The 17,918-nt window shown below is 42.6% G+C and overlaps 1 protein-coding gene across 2 annotated transcripts in view; it reads right to left on the bottom strand.

Moving 5' to 3' along the window:
- Window positions 1-17,918, bottom strand: part of Loxhd1 (lipoxygenase homology domains 1) — a 160,437-nt gene that overhangs the window by 76,660 nt on the left and 65,859 nt on the right. For both annotated transcript variants that reach the window (XM_028783217.1, XM_028783218.1), the window contains exons 13-14: window positions 5,581-5,735; window positions 4,270-4,430 (exon numbers count right to left, since the gene is read on the bottom strand). In XM_028783217.1, the coding sequence (XP_028639050.1) occupies window positions 4,270-4,430; window positions 5,581-5,735 (316 nt within the window). The remainder of the gene's footprint in view (window positions 1-4,269; window positions 4,431-5,580; window positions 5,736-17,918) is intronic.

Below are 17,918 nucleotides of genomic sequence, written 5' to 3'. Positions count from 1 at the left end.
AAAGAGAGAGAGAGAGAGAGAGAGAGAGAGAGAGAGAGAGAGAGAGAGAGAGAGGAAGGAAGAGAGGAGCATCCCAATGGAAAAACATATCCTGGGTTGGACGTTAGAGGTTGGTGAAAGGCCCCACATAGACAGAATGCAGCAAGCGAGCGACAGAGTTGCTAGCAAATGAGGATGGGTAAGAACAGGCCATAGAATTGTGAGAAAAGGCTACTGTTGTCAGATACATCTCCAGGTCAACTGTATATGTGGAGCTGTGACAAGAGTTCTCTATTGGAGAAAGCAGAAACAGAGGCTGTTAGGATAACATAGCTCAGGCTGCTGAAAGCCTACAGTATGACCAAGAAGAAAGGATAGGGCAAACGAGGCACTGAGGGCAGAGTTGAACCGATTCTGTGCTATAAGGATTAAAGAGAGGGCAACTTGTGGTGGGGAGGTTGAACTGGAATCTTCAAAAATAGGTGAGGTATGACTTCAGGAAAGGTAGGCCTGAGGTAGGTCTTCAGGCTACGTTGATATCTATGCCTTATCTACAAGTCATAGTAAGCAGTGGTTCCAGCCCTCTGTTGGCATCCCCCAGAGGAAGGAATGGGGAATTTCTTCCTACAAGATACGTTTCCCTTAGAACACCAAGGCCAAGCTCGAGAAACAAACTTATTGTACAAGCATGACTTGTCTACAACCCATAGGTAGGCTGGTTGGCAACCTAGTGCTGATCACTGTTCTCTAAGTCTGACTTCTTAAGCTGTGGGTCATGAACTTACAGGGAACCATGCAACTGAATGTGGGAGCTGTGAAACTCAGGCAGCAGTAAAGAGACTCTGATGAACAACGACCCAACTTACTTAAAGAAAAAAGGGTAATAAATCCAAGGTGGCAGTGTTCGCCTGTGCTGTGTGGGGTAACTTCACTACAGCCTAGGCTCCAAGCCTACAGCATGCACCCTGTTCCTGCACATGTCATCACAGATAATAACACATAAAACACCGGGGCAACCCTGAAGCTCCTTGGCCCTGATTTGAGAGCATTATATAATCATAGTATATGCTATGATTTACAGTGTTTTTATTGCACATACAATTTTTTCTGCTCTTATAAAAACATAATGGTTTCATCCATCAACATAAATATTTTTAATATTTTCCTAGTATCGTTTCTCAGTAATAGGCCAGATTAGTACATATTTGGATGTTGTTGAACTATAATATTTAATTTTTATAATTATTGTTTGAGTTTCTGACTTGAGTTTGACTTAAAGATTATCAAATGAATGTTGATTTCCAACAACTTCTGAAATAATCCTATGTATCCTTCTGCCATTTTGTCCTATATATCTGTACAAAGCAGGGATGTCAATATTGACAGTTAGAAAATCGAGACATCCATCAACTCTTAAAATATTGAAGGTACTCTACCTTCTGTAGGATCAAACATTCAGACAATATGCAACATTTTCTGTAAAAAATCAACCAACATGTCCACCTCAATATAAATTACATAATTAATTTTAAAAACAACTAAAAACTGATTTTGTCTCTAATGAATGGTTAAAATTATATGTATATCAAAGGGCTATCTTACAACAGATTTCTTTATAATTTATTATCCTTAATCTTGCATTTGTATAGATATTTTATTGATCTAGACACCCAGTCTCACATATACATTTCTTAGGCAAGAAGGGACCATGATGGGGAAAACTTTAAGAACTTCTCATGGAAAAGAATTGCAGAAACCAAGTCTATTTTGTTTTGGCAGGACATCTCCCTGTGTTATGCCCTGTGCTTGTCTTCAAAACCCTTCCCATTCACACCCCTGAGCAAGGAGAGCTCTCCAGGTCTGTGATGATGAAATAGTCATTATAGTAAAGATATTTCTTACATTCTAAGAGACTGGAACTTTTGCTGGCCCTCACAGACTGGGTTAATAGTACACACCCTGAGGTCAGAGAAGACCTACTATCCTACTGTGTATAAGACTGCTGCCCTACTATGCCCACTCACTTAACTTATCTTTAAGAAAACAATGCAAAACAACCTTTCTTGCTATGGATTTCCCACTAACTCTTCCAATAGTTGTAATCTTAAGTTATTGATTCTTTCATGCTGCTGGCCCAAGAAGTAATACGTGTGTGTTTATATGTGCGAATGTTACAATAATTATTTGCTGAAAACAAAAAATAGGCTGAAAGCAGCCTTATAGAATTAATATCCACTGTAAGTGCTGGAAGCCGCACTTGGACATGTGGCTTGGTAGTGTTTGGTTGTTATTGGGGTCAGCTGGGGTCAATGACTTAATCCCCTGTAAAACTCTGTATCCCTCAGTCCTTACTCATGTAATGCTTTCTTTGCTGTTAAATAAAAGAGAGAGCAAAGCCCTGTGCTAGGGACATGCAGACTCAGAGCAGGGGACAGACAAGTTCACAAGACTTCAGTATTCAGGCAGGCACAGATGCAAACTCACACAACAGACAACAACAACAGCATATACTGGAGAAATAAAGAACTCAAATAGGGCCCTCCCTGGGTTAAATTTGACCAATGGCAGGCTTTTGAATTTATACTCTTTAATGATCCACCTGTGCACTATTGGTGACTGAGTTCGCCATTAATGAAGTCAAACTGGCACAGGAGCCAACGAGGGAAGCCAAGGCTCTCCTTCCTCCCCACACGCAGCTCAGGACCTGAAGCGCTAGCGAGGCATGTGCTTTTCATCTCTTTTTATCTATCACATACCTGAAGCCCAAGGGCTCCCACTCCCTGGGGACCTCGCTGTCAGCTTGTATTAGCCAACACTAAAATGCCATTCACTTATGTGGGCTTTTGGGCTGCGACTCAGAACACTGGAGAGATGAAGCAGAGACTCCAAGACACAACGATTCATAGTGGCATCCTAAGCATTGGTGGCACGGGATTTGGGAACCATAAACTGCTAGCTACAGTCTCTTAAACTGAGCCATTGGTGCTTTCTGTGTCTCTGTCTTGTCAAGGTCACTGGCAGCTCCCATAGTCACAGAGCCTGCAGGAAGTATGGCAGGGACATTGCCATGGACAGAAGCAGATAGGTCACCAGCCTTCAGAAGATCCCACCTGTTGTTCCTTGTCCCCTCTGTTCACCTAGTCCCAGTCCCTCCCAGTTGGTAACAGGAAACCATGACACATCTTTTTGTTGTTACCTAAATACTTCTGAGGTATTAATAGACGTAGTTTTGAAAAGCTATTTCCTTTCAGCCCAAATGTTTCAACCTAGTTCTGCCATGAGGTGTTGCTAAATAGATGTTAGCACGCTGGTAGCTTCATGACTGTCTCCCAGGTTGATAAGAGTATGCACACACCACACCACACACACAGACACACACACACACACAGACACACACACACACACACACACACACACACACACACACACACTGCTTTCCCCTCCCTACTATAAGAGTTAAGCAGCTCCGGTGAAGAATGGATCAGTGTGTGGGCTCTGGCCCCAGGTTAATCACTGTGCTGCTCCCAGGAATTGACACAGGAGAATGAGGAACAGTGGGGTTTCACAAAACACTGATACTTGTCCTTGTTCTAAAATGTCTCCCTTGACGACTTTAGAGATCTCCAGGAGCTGTTGGTTGTGCATGGAATGCTTCAGAAAAACACTGCAGAAACGTTTCCTCTCTCTTAAGTTGAAGGAATGAAATCTAAACAAAGTCAGGTGCCTCAAAACCAAGCAAGACATAGAATCAGACTATTCAAACAAAACTCTGACTTGTATCCATATTTCATTCTATATCTAACTAACTCGATAACGGCTCACTTAAATTCAGTACATGTCTGTGTCTTAGTTTGGGTTTTATTGCTGTGAACAGACACTGTGACAGAGGCAAGCCTTATAAGGACAACATTTAGTTGAGGCTGGCTTACAGGTTCAGAGGTTCAGTCCAGTATCGTCAAGATGGGAACATGACAGAGTCCAGGAAGGCATGATGCAGGAGAAGCTGAGTTCTACATCTTCATCTGAAGGCTGCTAGTAGAATAGTGGCTCCCAGGCAGCTAGGAAGAGGGTCTTAAAGCCCACACCCACAATGACACATCTCCTCCAACAAGGCCACACCTCCTCCAACAAGGCCACACCTCCTCCAACAAGGCCACACCTCCTCCAACAAGGCCGTACCTTTCCAGCACCAACTACCACCATGAGCCATTATTTTACTTACTGTTCCATGTAAGGGGGAGTTTTTCTTTAGTACAAGCGGGAAGAAAGGAAGATAAAGGACATAGATACCTGAGGCAGGGGAACTCCACGTTGTCACTCTCAGGCTGTCCCTCCTCTCTCACCAACACCCTGTCCAGGTACCAGCCGCTGCCCGAGCCTTTGCCGTCATGCCTGACCCTCACCCGCCTCACCTTCCTCATGGTGACAGACTCAATGGTAAACTCATCGGCCTTTGGGAAAGAAAAGACAGCAAGGTCATGTAGATGGTGGCTCCCCTGAGACCCAACACCAAGTGGGGACACACTCCAGACATCAGAAGGCAGAGCTGAGAGGATGAGCTACAGCTCTTGCATGGGTGCACACGCTACTGCAGGGAAGAAAAGTATAAAATACACTTAATGATCACAGATAGACCCAAGCTTACCTACGACCTCCTGCTCAGAAGAGCCTTACCAACACAGCCTTCAAGTGCTCATCCTTGGGTCGGCTCAGACAGTCCTCCACTTGTACCTCAAGGCTCACCTCTCCAGCACCAAGAAAGGGGTAAGTGGAAGGAGGAAGAGCGAAGACATCTACAAATCCCTGTCACCTATCAACTTTACATCACGGAAGCAATGACTCTTTACTGGGCATCTACTATGTGCTGTGGACCACATCTGACCCTGACACAGTCCACCATAGTCTTCACAATAGCCAGTTACAGGTAGGCATCCTTTCCTTCCTTTCAGATAAAAGTATGGCACAAGAGAGTGGAGTGGGTGGCCCAAGGCTGATTTTCCCTAGACCTTTTTGATAATTTCTGCACAGCTTTAGAGCCCTTTGTTCCACAGTAAACCCACTTGGTGGTAACATAGGGACATGCCTAACACATTGGCTAGCAATGGATCTCATTTCTCTCACCTCCATATTTAATGTTTTTCTTGGTTTCTTTAAATAAAAAGAAAAGATGCAAATAAGCTGCCTCTAGTGACTATGCCTAACAGAGAACATTCACTATCTTCCATTTTTTTTTTTCTGTCTGGGTTCTCTGAGACACTTTTGAGATGCTCAAATAGTCTTCCCAACCTGAGGTGTGGGTAGAAGACCACAATTTCTCTATGGTGGCTCTCTAGCTTCTAGCTGCCTAGCACTAGGAGCCTTGTAGCTGCCACCGATGTTAGCAAATGACAGTGAGCCAAATGCTTAAGTATACGATCAACCAGATACGTCTGTGCCTTTAAGTGGCTCCTACATGGGTTCCCCAGGCTCCACCCCCCTCATCCAGACAGATGTGATCTCATTGCTGAGGTCCCATCACCTGCCATCAGCTCTGCTTCAGAAGAACAGGGAAAATGGGAGAGAGCAGAGGAGGGTCCGGGGAGGGTGCACATCGAAACTCACGTTGCCTTTCTCGAACAGGTCAGTGTTATTCCTGCAGTTGTAAAGCAGCCGCTCCCCTGTGTCCCCCACATCACCAAAAAGGCAGAGGTAGACATTGGCGTCAGTTCCCGCACCTTCAAGTTCACCTGTGCATACAGTCACGCGATATCGGGCCACTGGCAGAGAGAGAGAGAAAGGGGGACACCAAAGGCTGGCTGCTGCGTTCTCATGCCTGAGCTTCCACATCCACATCCACTTCTTTACTGGGATGACTTTATCCCTTAACTCAAGTCCCCAGACCCCACTGCTCTGAGCCACTTGGGAGCTGACTCATGCCAAGCCTTGGCTTAGACAGGCTGGAGGTTCTTAATTCCCATCGACCATCAGAAACCTATGGGAAATGTTTACAAGAATTCAAATTCCTTAACAAAAAAACCCAGGATAGTGAAAACTACTCTCAGCAATAAAAGAACTTCTGGGGGAATCACCATCCCTTACTTCAAGCTGTAAGCTGGTAAAAACTGTGTGGTATTGGAACAGAGACAAGCAGGAGGATCAATGGAATAGAATAGAAGACCCAGAAATGAACCCCCATACCTATGGTCACTTGATCTTTGACAAGGGAGCTAAAACCATCCAGTGGAAAAAAGACAACATTTTCAACAAATGGTGCTGGTCCAACTGGAGGTCAGCATGTAGAAGAATGCAAATTGATCCATACTTATCTCCTTATACAAAGCTCAATTCCAAGTGGATCAAGGACCTCCACCTAAAACCAGCCACACTGAAACTAATAGAAGAGAAACTGGGGAAAAGCCTGGAACACATGGGCACAGGAGAAAAGTTCCTGAACAGAACACCAATGGCCTGTGCTCTAAGACCAAGAATTGACAAATGGGACCTCATAAAACTACAAAGCTTCTGTAAAGCAAAGGACACAGTCAATAGGACAAAGCGGCAACCAACAGACTGGGAAAAGATCTTCACCAACCCTACATCTGATAAAGGGCTAATATCCAAGGTATACAAAGAACTGAAGAAATTAGACTCTAGACAATCAAAGAACCCTATTAAAAAATGGAGCACAGAGCTGAACAAAGAATTCTCAACTGAGGAAGCTCGAATGGCTGAGAAGCACCTAAAGAAGTGTTCAGCATCCCTAGTCATCAGGGAAATGCAAATGAAAACAACACTGAGATTCCACCTCACACCAGTCAGAATGGCTAAGATCAAAAACACAGGTGACAGCACATGTTGGCGAGGATGTGGAGAAAGAGGAACACTCCTCCACTGTTGGTGGGATTGTAAACTGGTACAACCACTATGGAAAGCAGTCTGGCGGTATCTCAGAAAATTGAACATAGTGTTACCTGAGGACCCAGCTATACCACTCCTAGGCATATACCCAAAAGATGTTTTAACATACAACAGGGACACATGCTCCACCATGTTCATAGCAGCCTTATTTATAGTAGCCAGAAGTTGGAAAGAACCCAGATGCCCTTCAACAGAAGAATGGATGCAGAAAATGTGGTACATTTATACAATGGAGTACTACTCAGCTATTAAAAACAATGAGTTCATGAAATTCTTAGGCAAATGGATGGAGCTGGAAAATATCATCTTGAGTGAGGTGACCCAATCTCAAAAGAACGTACATGGTATGCACTCACTCACTGATAAGTGGATATTAGCCCAAAAGCTCACAATATCTAAGAAACAACGTATAGACCACATAAAACTCACATAGAAGAAGGAAGACCAAAGTGTGGATGCTTTGGTCCTTTCTAGAAGGAGTATCAAAAGTTTCAACCAGAGCTTCCAAAGTCTAAACCGCCAGCCAGAGAGCACAAAGGGAGGGACTCATGTCTCCACCTGTATAGGGAATTGAGGGTGACCTTGTCAGACTTCCAATGGAAGTGGAGGGCCATGGTCCCCGAAAGTTTGGATCCCCTACTGTTTGGGAATTCGAGAGCAGGGAGAAGGGACTGGGAGGATGTTTGGAGCAAACCCTCATAAAAATAGGAGGAGGGGGTATGAGATAAGGGGTTTTGGGGGAAAATGGGAGAGGAGATAACATTGAAAGGTAAATACATATACTATCCAATAAAAAAAAAACACACAGATAAAGGGTCAAAAAAAAGAGGGAGAGAGTTTACTTATTTTAAATTATTTTCAAAAGTTTCTAGGAGTTGCGAATTGGCTAAGATCATATTTAAGCTCTCCACAAAAGAATTTAAGTCTCTGTTCAATATTCTCAAGAGGGATGTAAATCCTAATTTTCCTCAACAATTAATTGACAAAAGAGAGGTAATCTCACAAAAAGTAGAAGAAGCTATTACTAATCGATATATTATATAGTCTGATTAGTTGTCAGCGGTGCTATAACAGTCCTTTGACAAAAGATTATTAATATAGGTTTATATATCCTTAAATAGGGTCTTCATGACTCTCTGAGTGTGGAAGGAGCGACTGTTGGCACTTCTGCCCTGATTTTACAAGAACTCTGAAAAATTGGCTTTAAAAACAAAAGAGGGGGAACAGTACGCCCCCCCAGAAGGAGTCCCCCTGAAATACTCTCCATCATGCCTTGTTCACTTTTATCTCTCTAAAGCTGAAAGCTCATGGCAAATCTGCTGCTGACTGTCTCTGGCACCACCGAGACCAACAAAACTTTGCCACAGATATGGGGAAGGACCCTCTTACCCTTAAAGGGAATGGCCCAGACCCAGTTCCCTTACGGGGCCGAGGATTGATATGCCTGTCTGATACCACAGAAGGCACAGCTAACTGGCTACCAAAAAGATTAATGAAATAAATAGATACCCCCACAAAGCCAGGCCCACCATAAATAAGATGAACAACAATTTACATACAGGGAAGAGAAATCACCCTGAGAATTCCCTTCTTTTTCCTTTCTAGGTAAAAATGAATCACCCGTGATGCCTGCTGTTAGAAGTTCTAATCCAGATGCTGGCCTCCGAACTTATACTACTCAGACCTTTGAAGGCCACTGACAAGAACATCAAACAGCTAGAGATTGACATCACTAATCCAAAGAAATCCCTCGTTTCACTGTCTGAAGAGACCTCCTAAAATCGTAAAGATCCTTATTGGACTTGATTTACTCTATTACAATAGAAAAGGCTGTGTACAGCTCTTGACTGTGTACAGCCCTCAAAGAAGAAGGTTGCCTTTACATAGACAAGACAAGGAGGGTTAAAGAGAGCATGAAATAGGTAGTGAAGGCCCTAAGAAAAATCAGAGAGAGAAAGAGACAGATGAATGCTGGTACAAAAATTGGTTTTCAGCCTCTCCAAGGTTGTCGACCCTATTTCCTCCCATCTTGGGACCATTATTTGGGTTCTTTTTGCTTATTTCTGCTGGTCCCTGGGTCTCAAATAGGCAGACTAACTCTGTGAAACAACAGATAAAAAAATTGTTAGCAAAACCTATTCAGATACATTAGCTATGGAGGATCACGAGACTCAAGATGAGGTTGTTTCTTTATACAGGGTGTTTCCAAAACCCATCTCCACCCAACCTAAAAGGGGAGACTTCTGCCCCTAGACCAAGCAGAGAGGGGCCACCCAGACCCCCCTCTGACTGGCGATCTGAATTCTTGCTTAGGCTTCGAGGCTAAGCACTGCAAGGGAATATAAATAAAAGATTAAAAATATCTCTCTGGGTTCCCTGAGGAACAAGCGTGACTGCATAGGGATTGTTGTCAAAAGTATCCCCTCTCCAGGAAAAAGACATCGGGATGGGTATGGCTCTCATGCCTCACTGGACAACGACAGGGGGACTGGAGCCATTATAAGGTCCCCTTCAAGTACTGGAGGTCAGGCCTCTATCCCCGCCTTTGCAAGTTTAGAATTGCCACAGCCCTTCTATACTTAGAGAAGGGAGGAGATGTCAGGGGCAGCCCTGCTTACACACTGAAGGCCTAAAATCAGCCATAGGCCTAAAATCACCAATAGGCCTGTCATACATGTATACTAACACCAAGTCTTGGATCTCAGTGGAAAAACATTGAAACAGATGGCTATAAGCTAATGTAAACAGGCAGCTTTTGTGGAAATTTACCAGCTTGAGTAGTCATAGACCTTGTAAATAGGTAGCCTTGGCAGACAATACCAACTTAGATAAGGACAAGCAAGTCACAGGCAGAGTCATAGTGACTTGTCCCCTGAACCTTCACCCAGCCGATACCCGGTTCTGAAAGATATCTGTACTCCCCCTGAACACCCACACTCCAGTGTCATACCCTTCCCCACATCCTGCCTTTCTGTGTTTATAACCCCTGTGTGAATGAATTACGATTTGAGAAAAAATAAATTATTTTTTTAAAAAAAGGTAGAAATAGTATTTATATTTGATGGATTCAAAGGCCTGCTGTGTGGCCGAGGATGGCACCAGGCATAAAGTTGAACTAGATTTCACTTCTGAATAAAGGAATTTCACTAGTACAAAAAAAAAAAAAAAAAAAAAAAAGAATTCGCATTCCTGAGGCCCACTGCAGACTTCCCAAACCTTAGTTTCCAGAGGTAAGACCCTTGAAACCGACTTATTCGTGAACAGCTTCTGTGAATTCTGATGGAGAGAAAAGAGTGGCACCTAGAAACGAGGTTCAGTAGAAATGGGGAGAAGACAACAGATGGGGGACGTAACTTAGGGGCGGTTCTTCTTGCTGGTGGACCATGTAGATAATCAAGAGAAAGAGAGAGATCAGGTTTTATTTGGGGAGAGATGCTAATAAGGATAGAAGAGCCGGGGTAAGGAACGGAAATCAAGGTTCCGGTCACCGTACAACTGAGATACCAGTTAGATATTTTTTTAAAAAGCAGTCAAGAAGAAAGCTAAATATGCCTGGAGGGCCAGGTCTGGTGATATGACCTGAGTCATCACAGGTAGGTGTATTCCATTTCCAGCCACACAGTCTGGTAAGGGTCATGATGATAAAAATGTAGACAGAGACTGAAAGAATATTTGAAGATAAAATGGTTCCCCAAACTCCCCGGATTTGAGTTAAAAATATCAATCTACATGTTTGACATTTTATAGAAAATGAACTCTGAGTAGGAAAACTCCAAAGAGATCTAATTCTAAACACATCATAATAAAATGTCTAAGAGCTGAAGACAAAGAGGAAGTCTTCAAAGGAAGCAACAGGAAACTGAGAACAAGGGATACACAATAAAAATTAACAGGTAACTTTTCATCCTAAACTATGGAAACCAGAAAGCAATGGGATACTGTATTCAATAAGCTGAAAGAAAAAGACCATTATCCAAGATTTCTACATCCACTAAAACTATCCTTCAGAATGATAGATAAATGAAAACATTCCAATATAAGCAAATAATTCAAGACTCTTTTATCACTAAAAGACCTCCTCTGTAACAAATATTAATGGAAAAGCTTCACGTTAGACAGTAGAAGGTAACTTGAATTTGCTTGGAGGACTATGAGTCACCCGAAAAGATAAAGTGATGATAGCAACGTTAATTGTAAATGTATTTTTTAAACACCTATCTTCTCAGATTTTTATATAAATCACAACATCAGAGAAAAATAATTATAAAACTGTACTGATGAATCTGTAATATGTAAAAACACAAATTCTCAATATAGGAGGGTATCACATATCCTAGACAAAGATACAATTATTATGTGGAGGGGCATGCAGGGGAGTGAGACTTTATATATTATTAAAATTAAGTTGACATTACATTGAGCTAAATTGTTTTAAGTTAAGCTTTGGATTGTAGTTTGAGGGGAGACTACTTAGAAAGTAACTAAAATAATATGTAGTCAGTGAACACAGGAGAGATGGCCCTGCCTCTTGTCTGTCTGGGCAGTGCTGAGTAGTGGCAAGAGAGATGTCCCAGGCTCTTGCTGCCTGCTGCAGACAGAGAGCTGGCCCCATCCCCACCCAGGCAGCTTGGGAGAGCTAATCCTGCTGGCATGGGTTTGGAAGAGCTGTCTCCACACCTTGCCAGGGTGGTGCAAGAAAGCCAGTCTAGCCTCTTGCCAGATGCTTCGGACAGGAAAGTTGTCCCTGCCCTTCACCTGGGCAAAGCAAGAGAGCTGGCCCTGGCAGTGCAGGTGTGGGAAAGCTGGCACGGTGATTAACTCAGTTACCACCCAGGTCCAGATCCAGGGCTTTGAGCTGGCCTATCCTAACATCTACCCCATCTATGAACAGCTAGAGCACATGAAGGAGCGGGCCCTACAGATCCAAAGCTGCAGGATCTCTAATGCACAGGGTGACAACAGGAGGATCTGAGAGGGGAGCCAGTGAGGATCCAGTATTGACAGTGTAGCAGAAGCAAGAGACCTCGAATCAGACCAGTGACCACTGCAATGAGCGTTTGCAAGTAAAGCTGTGTGGTGTGTAAAAGTGTGTAAGCAAGTAAAGGGTGTGCTACGTGACACACTGTAACACACTGCAGCTTCCACAGCAAGATGGTTTTGTTGTTGTTGTTTTATTTTGTTTGGGGGAGTTTGCAAGGGAGGAGGAAGAGGGTGGATTCACAGGGATGGGGAGATTAGTAGGACTAGGGTGCATGATGTGAATATCACGAAACACCAATAAAAAGGTTTGTTTTTAGGAAGACATGACAGATGCAAATCCTACTGCATTGATAATTAGGTTAAATGTGATATGTTACTCATAAACGGACCTAATGTTTCAATAGACAAGCAGAGCATGGTAGGCACCCTGCAGATATGGATGCTACACACCACCAGCCTATGTAAGATGCATTGTTAACATGATGAGGGATTCTAAGGAGAGCTTGGCAGGCGTCAAAGAAGATTCACAAATATCTTGAGGTAGCAAAGAGTTTGAGAATTTATATTGGGTAAGAAGTGAGGTGAAGGCAAGAGGATCCTGCAAGGGCTTGGGTTGAACAAAATTCTCATCAGTGAGGAGAAGCAGAGGACTCATATATTCCCACCAGCATGCCTAGGTCTGAGGTAGAAAGGACAAGAAAAATAATAGAGTTGAAAACTGTCATTAGTCAGACATCAAAAGGAACGCTTTTGAACAGACTGTCAAAATGGACATGGATCTAAATACCTTTTTTTAAAAAGAATTATTTATTTATTTTATGTATGTGAGTACACTGTAGCTGTCTTCAGACACACCAGAAGAGGGCATCAGATCTCATTATAGATGATTGTGAGCCATCATGTGGTTGCTGGGAATTGAACTCAGGACCTCTGGAAGAGCAGTCAGTGCTCTTAACCACTGAGCCATCTCTCCAGCCTGGATCTAAATGTCTTATCACTTTAGATCCAGAGAGAGATACACTTTAGATTTAGAGATACACTTTAGATCCTGCAACCTACAATGGGTTGAGAGTAAAGAATGACTGCTAAAAGTGATTTGAGATAAGACAGACTCAAAGTGAAAACGTGGAATAATTAATAAAACTACCCACAAAGAAAAGCTCATACCTAGATGTCTTACTGTAGATATCTACTATATATATTGAAAGAAAAAAAATGTGATTTCCTCTGTAGATTATATAATAGGAGAAGAATGGGTCTATTAACTTACTCTTCTTCTAGTTGTGACCAAGTACTGACGAGAAACAACTTAAGGGAGAAGATACTTGTTTCAGTTCAGGGATTAAAGTGACTGAGAGCATCCTGGTAGGATGCTGGATGGGGCACAAAGCAGGGAGATATGCCTGCTCATGTTCAATTTGCTTCTTCCGTCCCCCTCTTTAGCTCCATCTACCCCTCAGTCATGAGACGGTTCCACAGAGATTCTAGATGGATCTTTCTTAATCTGGATAGGTCTCTCTCCCTTAGTTAATCTCCTCTAAAATAACTTCAAGACATACCCAGGAAGGTGTGTGTGTGTGCACGCGCACATGTGTTTATGTGTGTGTCAGTCTCCTAGGTGATTCTAAATCCAGTTGATAATGAAATTAACCACCACAAATCCATCCTTTGTTAACTTGACATTAAAACACATCGCTGTAATCCATAATGTTCTACCCCTGACCAAAAGGCCTATGCCAGTCTCATGACACTGAATGTATTCAGTCAGGTTTCAAAAGGTACCAGTGTCTTCCAGTTCCCTGGGTAGGACCTTGTACCTGAGATAGCATTACTTTTGTCCTACTGCCAAGTCCCTGATTTGCTTTAACATCATTAACATCTTTTAACAATTACAGTCACTTTGTCTACACCTACCTTTGTCTACACTGTGACTCTAACTGGGTTCACACTCCTTTTCTTTCCAAACTATGCTTTATTATTATTATTGTTGTTGTTGTTGTTATTATTATTATTATTATTATTATTATTATTTTACTTCTGTCTGGTCCACCTTGTGCTTTGAATTCTCACTGGAGAACTTACTAAATGCAGAGTGCAGTAAACCATGTCAGAGCCTGCATGCTATACCGAACTTTGCAGTTACTCATCATCAAGTAAATTACTCCACGGCTTTTTAACTCGGCCCCATTTGAGTTTCCATGGCACAGGTAGAATGTAGCCAGTTTCTCTGACAGAATGTAACTCCCATGGCCTCTAGCCAGTTCTTCACAAAATCATCACTTCCTTCTGAATCCTCATAAGCACAGCTTTGTCTGTCAATATTTCTATTGGCACTCTGGTTTTCCTCAGTCCTACTAGAACAGCTTACAGAATTCTGGGCCTTCCCTAGCCTGCACCTCCATAGTCCTTTCTACAAACCAGTTCCAACGGCTTGAGACTCACAAGCTCAGGTTTCTCACCACAACAGAAACAGCCGTGCTCCCAGGTACCCACCTTCTACGTTTGTTATTTTTCTCATTGCTGTGGCCAAATAAAAAAGGAAATGAAGAAGCTTGTGCTGGCTCACAGTTTAGGAGAACATAGCCCATCACAGCAAGGATGTCACCACAGGAGGGGGCTCTTGGTGGCAGCAGCAGGAGCGTGAGTCTTCTAGGTGTCTCATTCCACTCAAGTTTGTAATAAAGGTTAATGATCATCTTAGGGGACTCATTATAAAGCTCACACATTCTTGGTACCAAAGCTGTTAATGGCATCAATAAGAAAATAAATCTACAGACCAATATCTTCTCTGAATACAAATGCAAAAATCCTCAACACAGTAACTGTAAACCAAATACTGCATCATAGATAAAGAATTATACACTATGAATTAGTGTAGTGATTTCTCAGGAAGCTGGGACTAGATCTACCTCAAGATCCAGTTATAACACTCTTGGGCATAGACACAAAGGACTCTATATCCTGCTGCAGAGACACTCACTCATTTACGTTCATAGCTGCTCTATTTATAATAGTCAGAAATCAAAAACAGCTTAGATGTTAACAGATGAATAAATAAAGAAAACGTGGCATGTTACACAGTAGAATATTGTTTATTTGTTATAAAATGGAATCAGGAAATTTGCTGGTAAATGTATGGAACTAGAAAAAAATCCCTGAATGAAGCAACCCAAACCCCAAAAGATAAACATAGTGTGGATTCTCTTCTATGTGAATGTCAGCTTTTAAGCCTTTGACAGGCATGTTACGAATAGGCATATACAGTCAGTGTAACTACAGAGATTAGGTATAGAGCAATGGACTCAGGGCACGAAGGCTCTCCCAAGGAAGGGGAAATAGAAAATATAGTTATGGAGACACAGGGGGCGGGGGGAGACTGGAACAGGAGCATTGAATAGAGGAGGAGGGAAGACGTAGGTAAAGGAGGGACCATGGGAACCGCTAACACCATCTGAGTGGTAATGGGAAAACTACTACAGTAGAAACGTCATATACAGAGGTAATGAAATCTAAATGGAGTCACTAAATAACAGAGGACAAAGCCCCAGCTAGACAAGTGAACATTCTAGTGCCAGAAACGAGTTCCATATAACTGAATTGTTGGCAATGGGGGAGGGGTGTGTGTGGCTATGAGAATCTCAAACAGTTCAGACTATTCCAAAGTTATTGGTTTCTCTACAGGAATGGATGGCAAGGCCCTAGTGCTAAAGACAACACATATCTCATTGAACAAGAAGAAGTGGCACTAGTACCTCACTAAAGCCTTCACCCCTATGGGCCAATGTTTATGGTACTGGAGGCATTCTGGACACCACCAGAGGAGAAAGGCAAACACAAACTCAGCCTTGCAGTCTGCAATGGTGGCCCATCTGGGTGATACTACAATGTCATAGTGCCACAGATGATACAGGAATAACCAACTGCTGTCTTATAAGATTAAAGGCTTCTTTCATGAAACGGAACACATGCCTGAAACTACTCAGAGAGCCAAGAATCTGAGACGAGATAGGCCATGGGCCTAAGGAAAAACAAATATTATTGTTCTGCTAAATGAACACAACAATAGAATGACTCCCAGTGATATTTGATATCCACAGATCAGTGTCTTACTGAGCCATCATCAGAGAAGCTCTCTCTTTCCATAGATGGGAACTTATAGCAAGATCTATAAATGGACAATGTGCAGAGAGTGAGAGACCTTGGAACACTCAGGCTTAAATGGAATATCTTCATCAAACCCCTCACCTCAGGGCTCACAGATCTCTACAGATGAGGAGGCAGGAATTGTGTAAGCCAGAGGGATGGACGACACCAAGGAAACAGTGTCTGTCTTCCAGACACAACAGGACCCGTGCACAGATGAACTTAAGAGCAAGTATCAGCATGTACAGGACTGACATTGCATAAAGTCAGACGGGATCCCAGTGCCGAGAGGGAGAAGTGAACAAGGGCTTCTGTGTCTAAGCAAGAAGCTATCACCAATTGACAAAAGCATGCGAAGGAAAAACACTGTTTTCTCCCATGGAGTCTCACTGGATATATAAGCTGCACTTACAGGTGGGCCTCATGCCCAGCAATAGAAAGCCATCACAAGACAACTCTGTGGTGATTTTGGAGATTTGTTGTTGTTGTCCCATATTGCTTTCTTTTGGTGCTTTTTTTTTTCCTTTTAACCTTTCTGGTCTTTTGCTTTATGTATTAGTTTGCAATTTTACGTTTTATGAGTTTTGATTCATTCCCCCCTCTCGTGTGTGTGTGTATTTCTCGTGTTTTAAATTCCGGTTTGTTTTGTTTTATATGCTTGTTTATTTTCTAAAGAGAGAGAAAAAGAAAGAGTTGGATGGGGAGAGGTGGGGAGGATTTAGGAGGAGTTAAGAGAGAGGAAATCATGATCAGAATATATAGTATAAAATTATTTTCAATAAAAATCAAATGTGTAACTCAAATAAAAATGTTTGATACAGTGAAAAATTAAATAAAATAAAATGCCTAATTGGAGTTCACACACACACACATACACACACACACACACACAAAGAATGAGACACTGTGACAAGATAGAATTTATCCTAGGAATACAATTTGGTTTAACTTCTAAGAACCAACTAATGTAATATGACATACTAGTAGAATAAAAACCAAAAATCACATGGTCATCTCAATAGATACACAAAGAAGAATTTGGCACACTCTTTCATGATTAACAAAAATCCATTTTTAAAAAAGAACAAAAGGAAAATTTGGTTCATAAAGGTCATCTGTGAAACACCTGCGCTTAAAGGGCCAACATGGTTCTAGAAAGTTTCGAGCAAGGTAATCAGTGAGTGAAGTTAGACTGGAATCCAGATTGGAGGGAAAGTTGTATCTGCTCACGGATGCCAGGATTATGTTTTCAGAGACTAAAGGACTTGCTAGAGAAGCTATAGTTAATAAGTTCAGCAAAGTTGTAGAATATAAAATCAACATCTGAAAAAAACTCTACTGTATTTCTATTCTTTCGTATTCTTTTCGACTTGAAAATGACATTAAGACATCATCCCTGGCTGAGGATGTAGTTCCTTTAGAAGAGTGCTTGCCTGATGAGCATAGCGCCCAGAGCCCAGTCTGCAGCACTGCATAGAATGGGTGTGGTGCTCGCGCCTGCAATCCTCACGCTTGGGAAGTGGAGGCGGAAGAGTCAGAAGATAAAGGTCATTGTCAGCTAGACAGTGAGCTTAGGGCCAGTGTGTACAATACAGGAGCCTCAATCTCAGAAAATGTGTATCAAAAGAAGAGAGAAAAGGAGAAGGGGAAGGGAGGGGAGGGGAGGGGAGGAGAGAGGAGGAGGAGAAGAGAGGATAGGAGAGGATAGGAGAGGATAGGAGAGGATAGGAGAGGAGAGGAGAGGAGAGGAGAGGAGAGGAGAGGAGAGGGGAGGAGAGGAGGAGAGGGGGAGAGAAGGGGAGGAGAAGAGAGGAGAGGGGAGGAGAGTAGAAGGGAGGAGGGGAGAGGAAGGGAAGAAAGGGGAGGAGAGGGGAAGGGGAGGAGAGGGGAGGAGAGGAGAAGGGGAGGAGAGGGGAGGA

This window comes from Grammomys surdaster, unplaced genomic scaffold, assembly GCF_004785775.1.
Source record: "Grammomys surdaster isolate TR1022 unplaced genomic scaffold, NIH_TR_1.0 1036, whole genome shotgun sequence".
Classification (NCBI taxonomy): Eukaryota; Metazoa; Chordata; class Mammalia; order Rodentia; family Muridae; genus Grammomys; species Grammomys surdaster.
The sequence above is the reverse complement of the archived record's forward strand: the minus strand, read 5'-3'. Positions and strand labels throughout refer to the sequence as shown.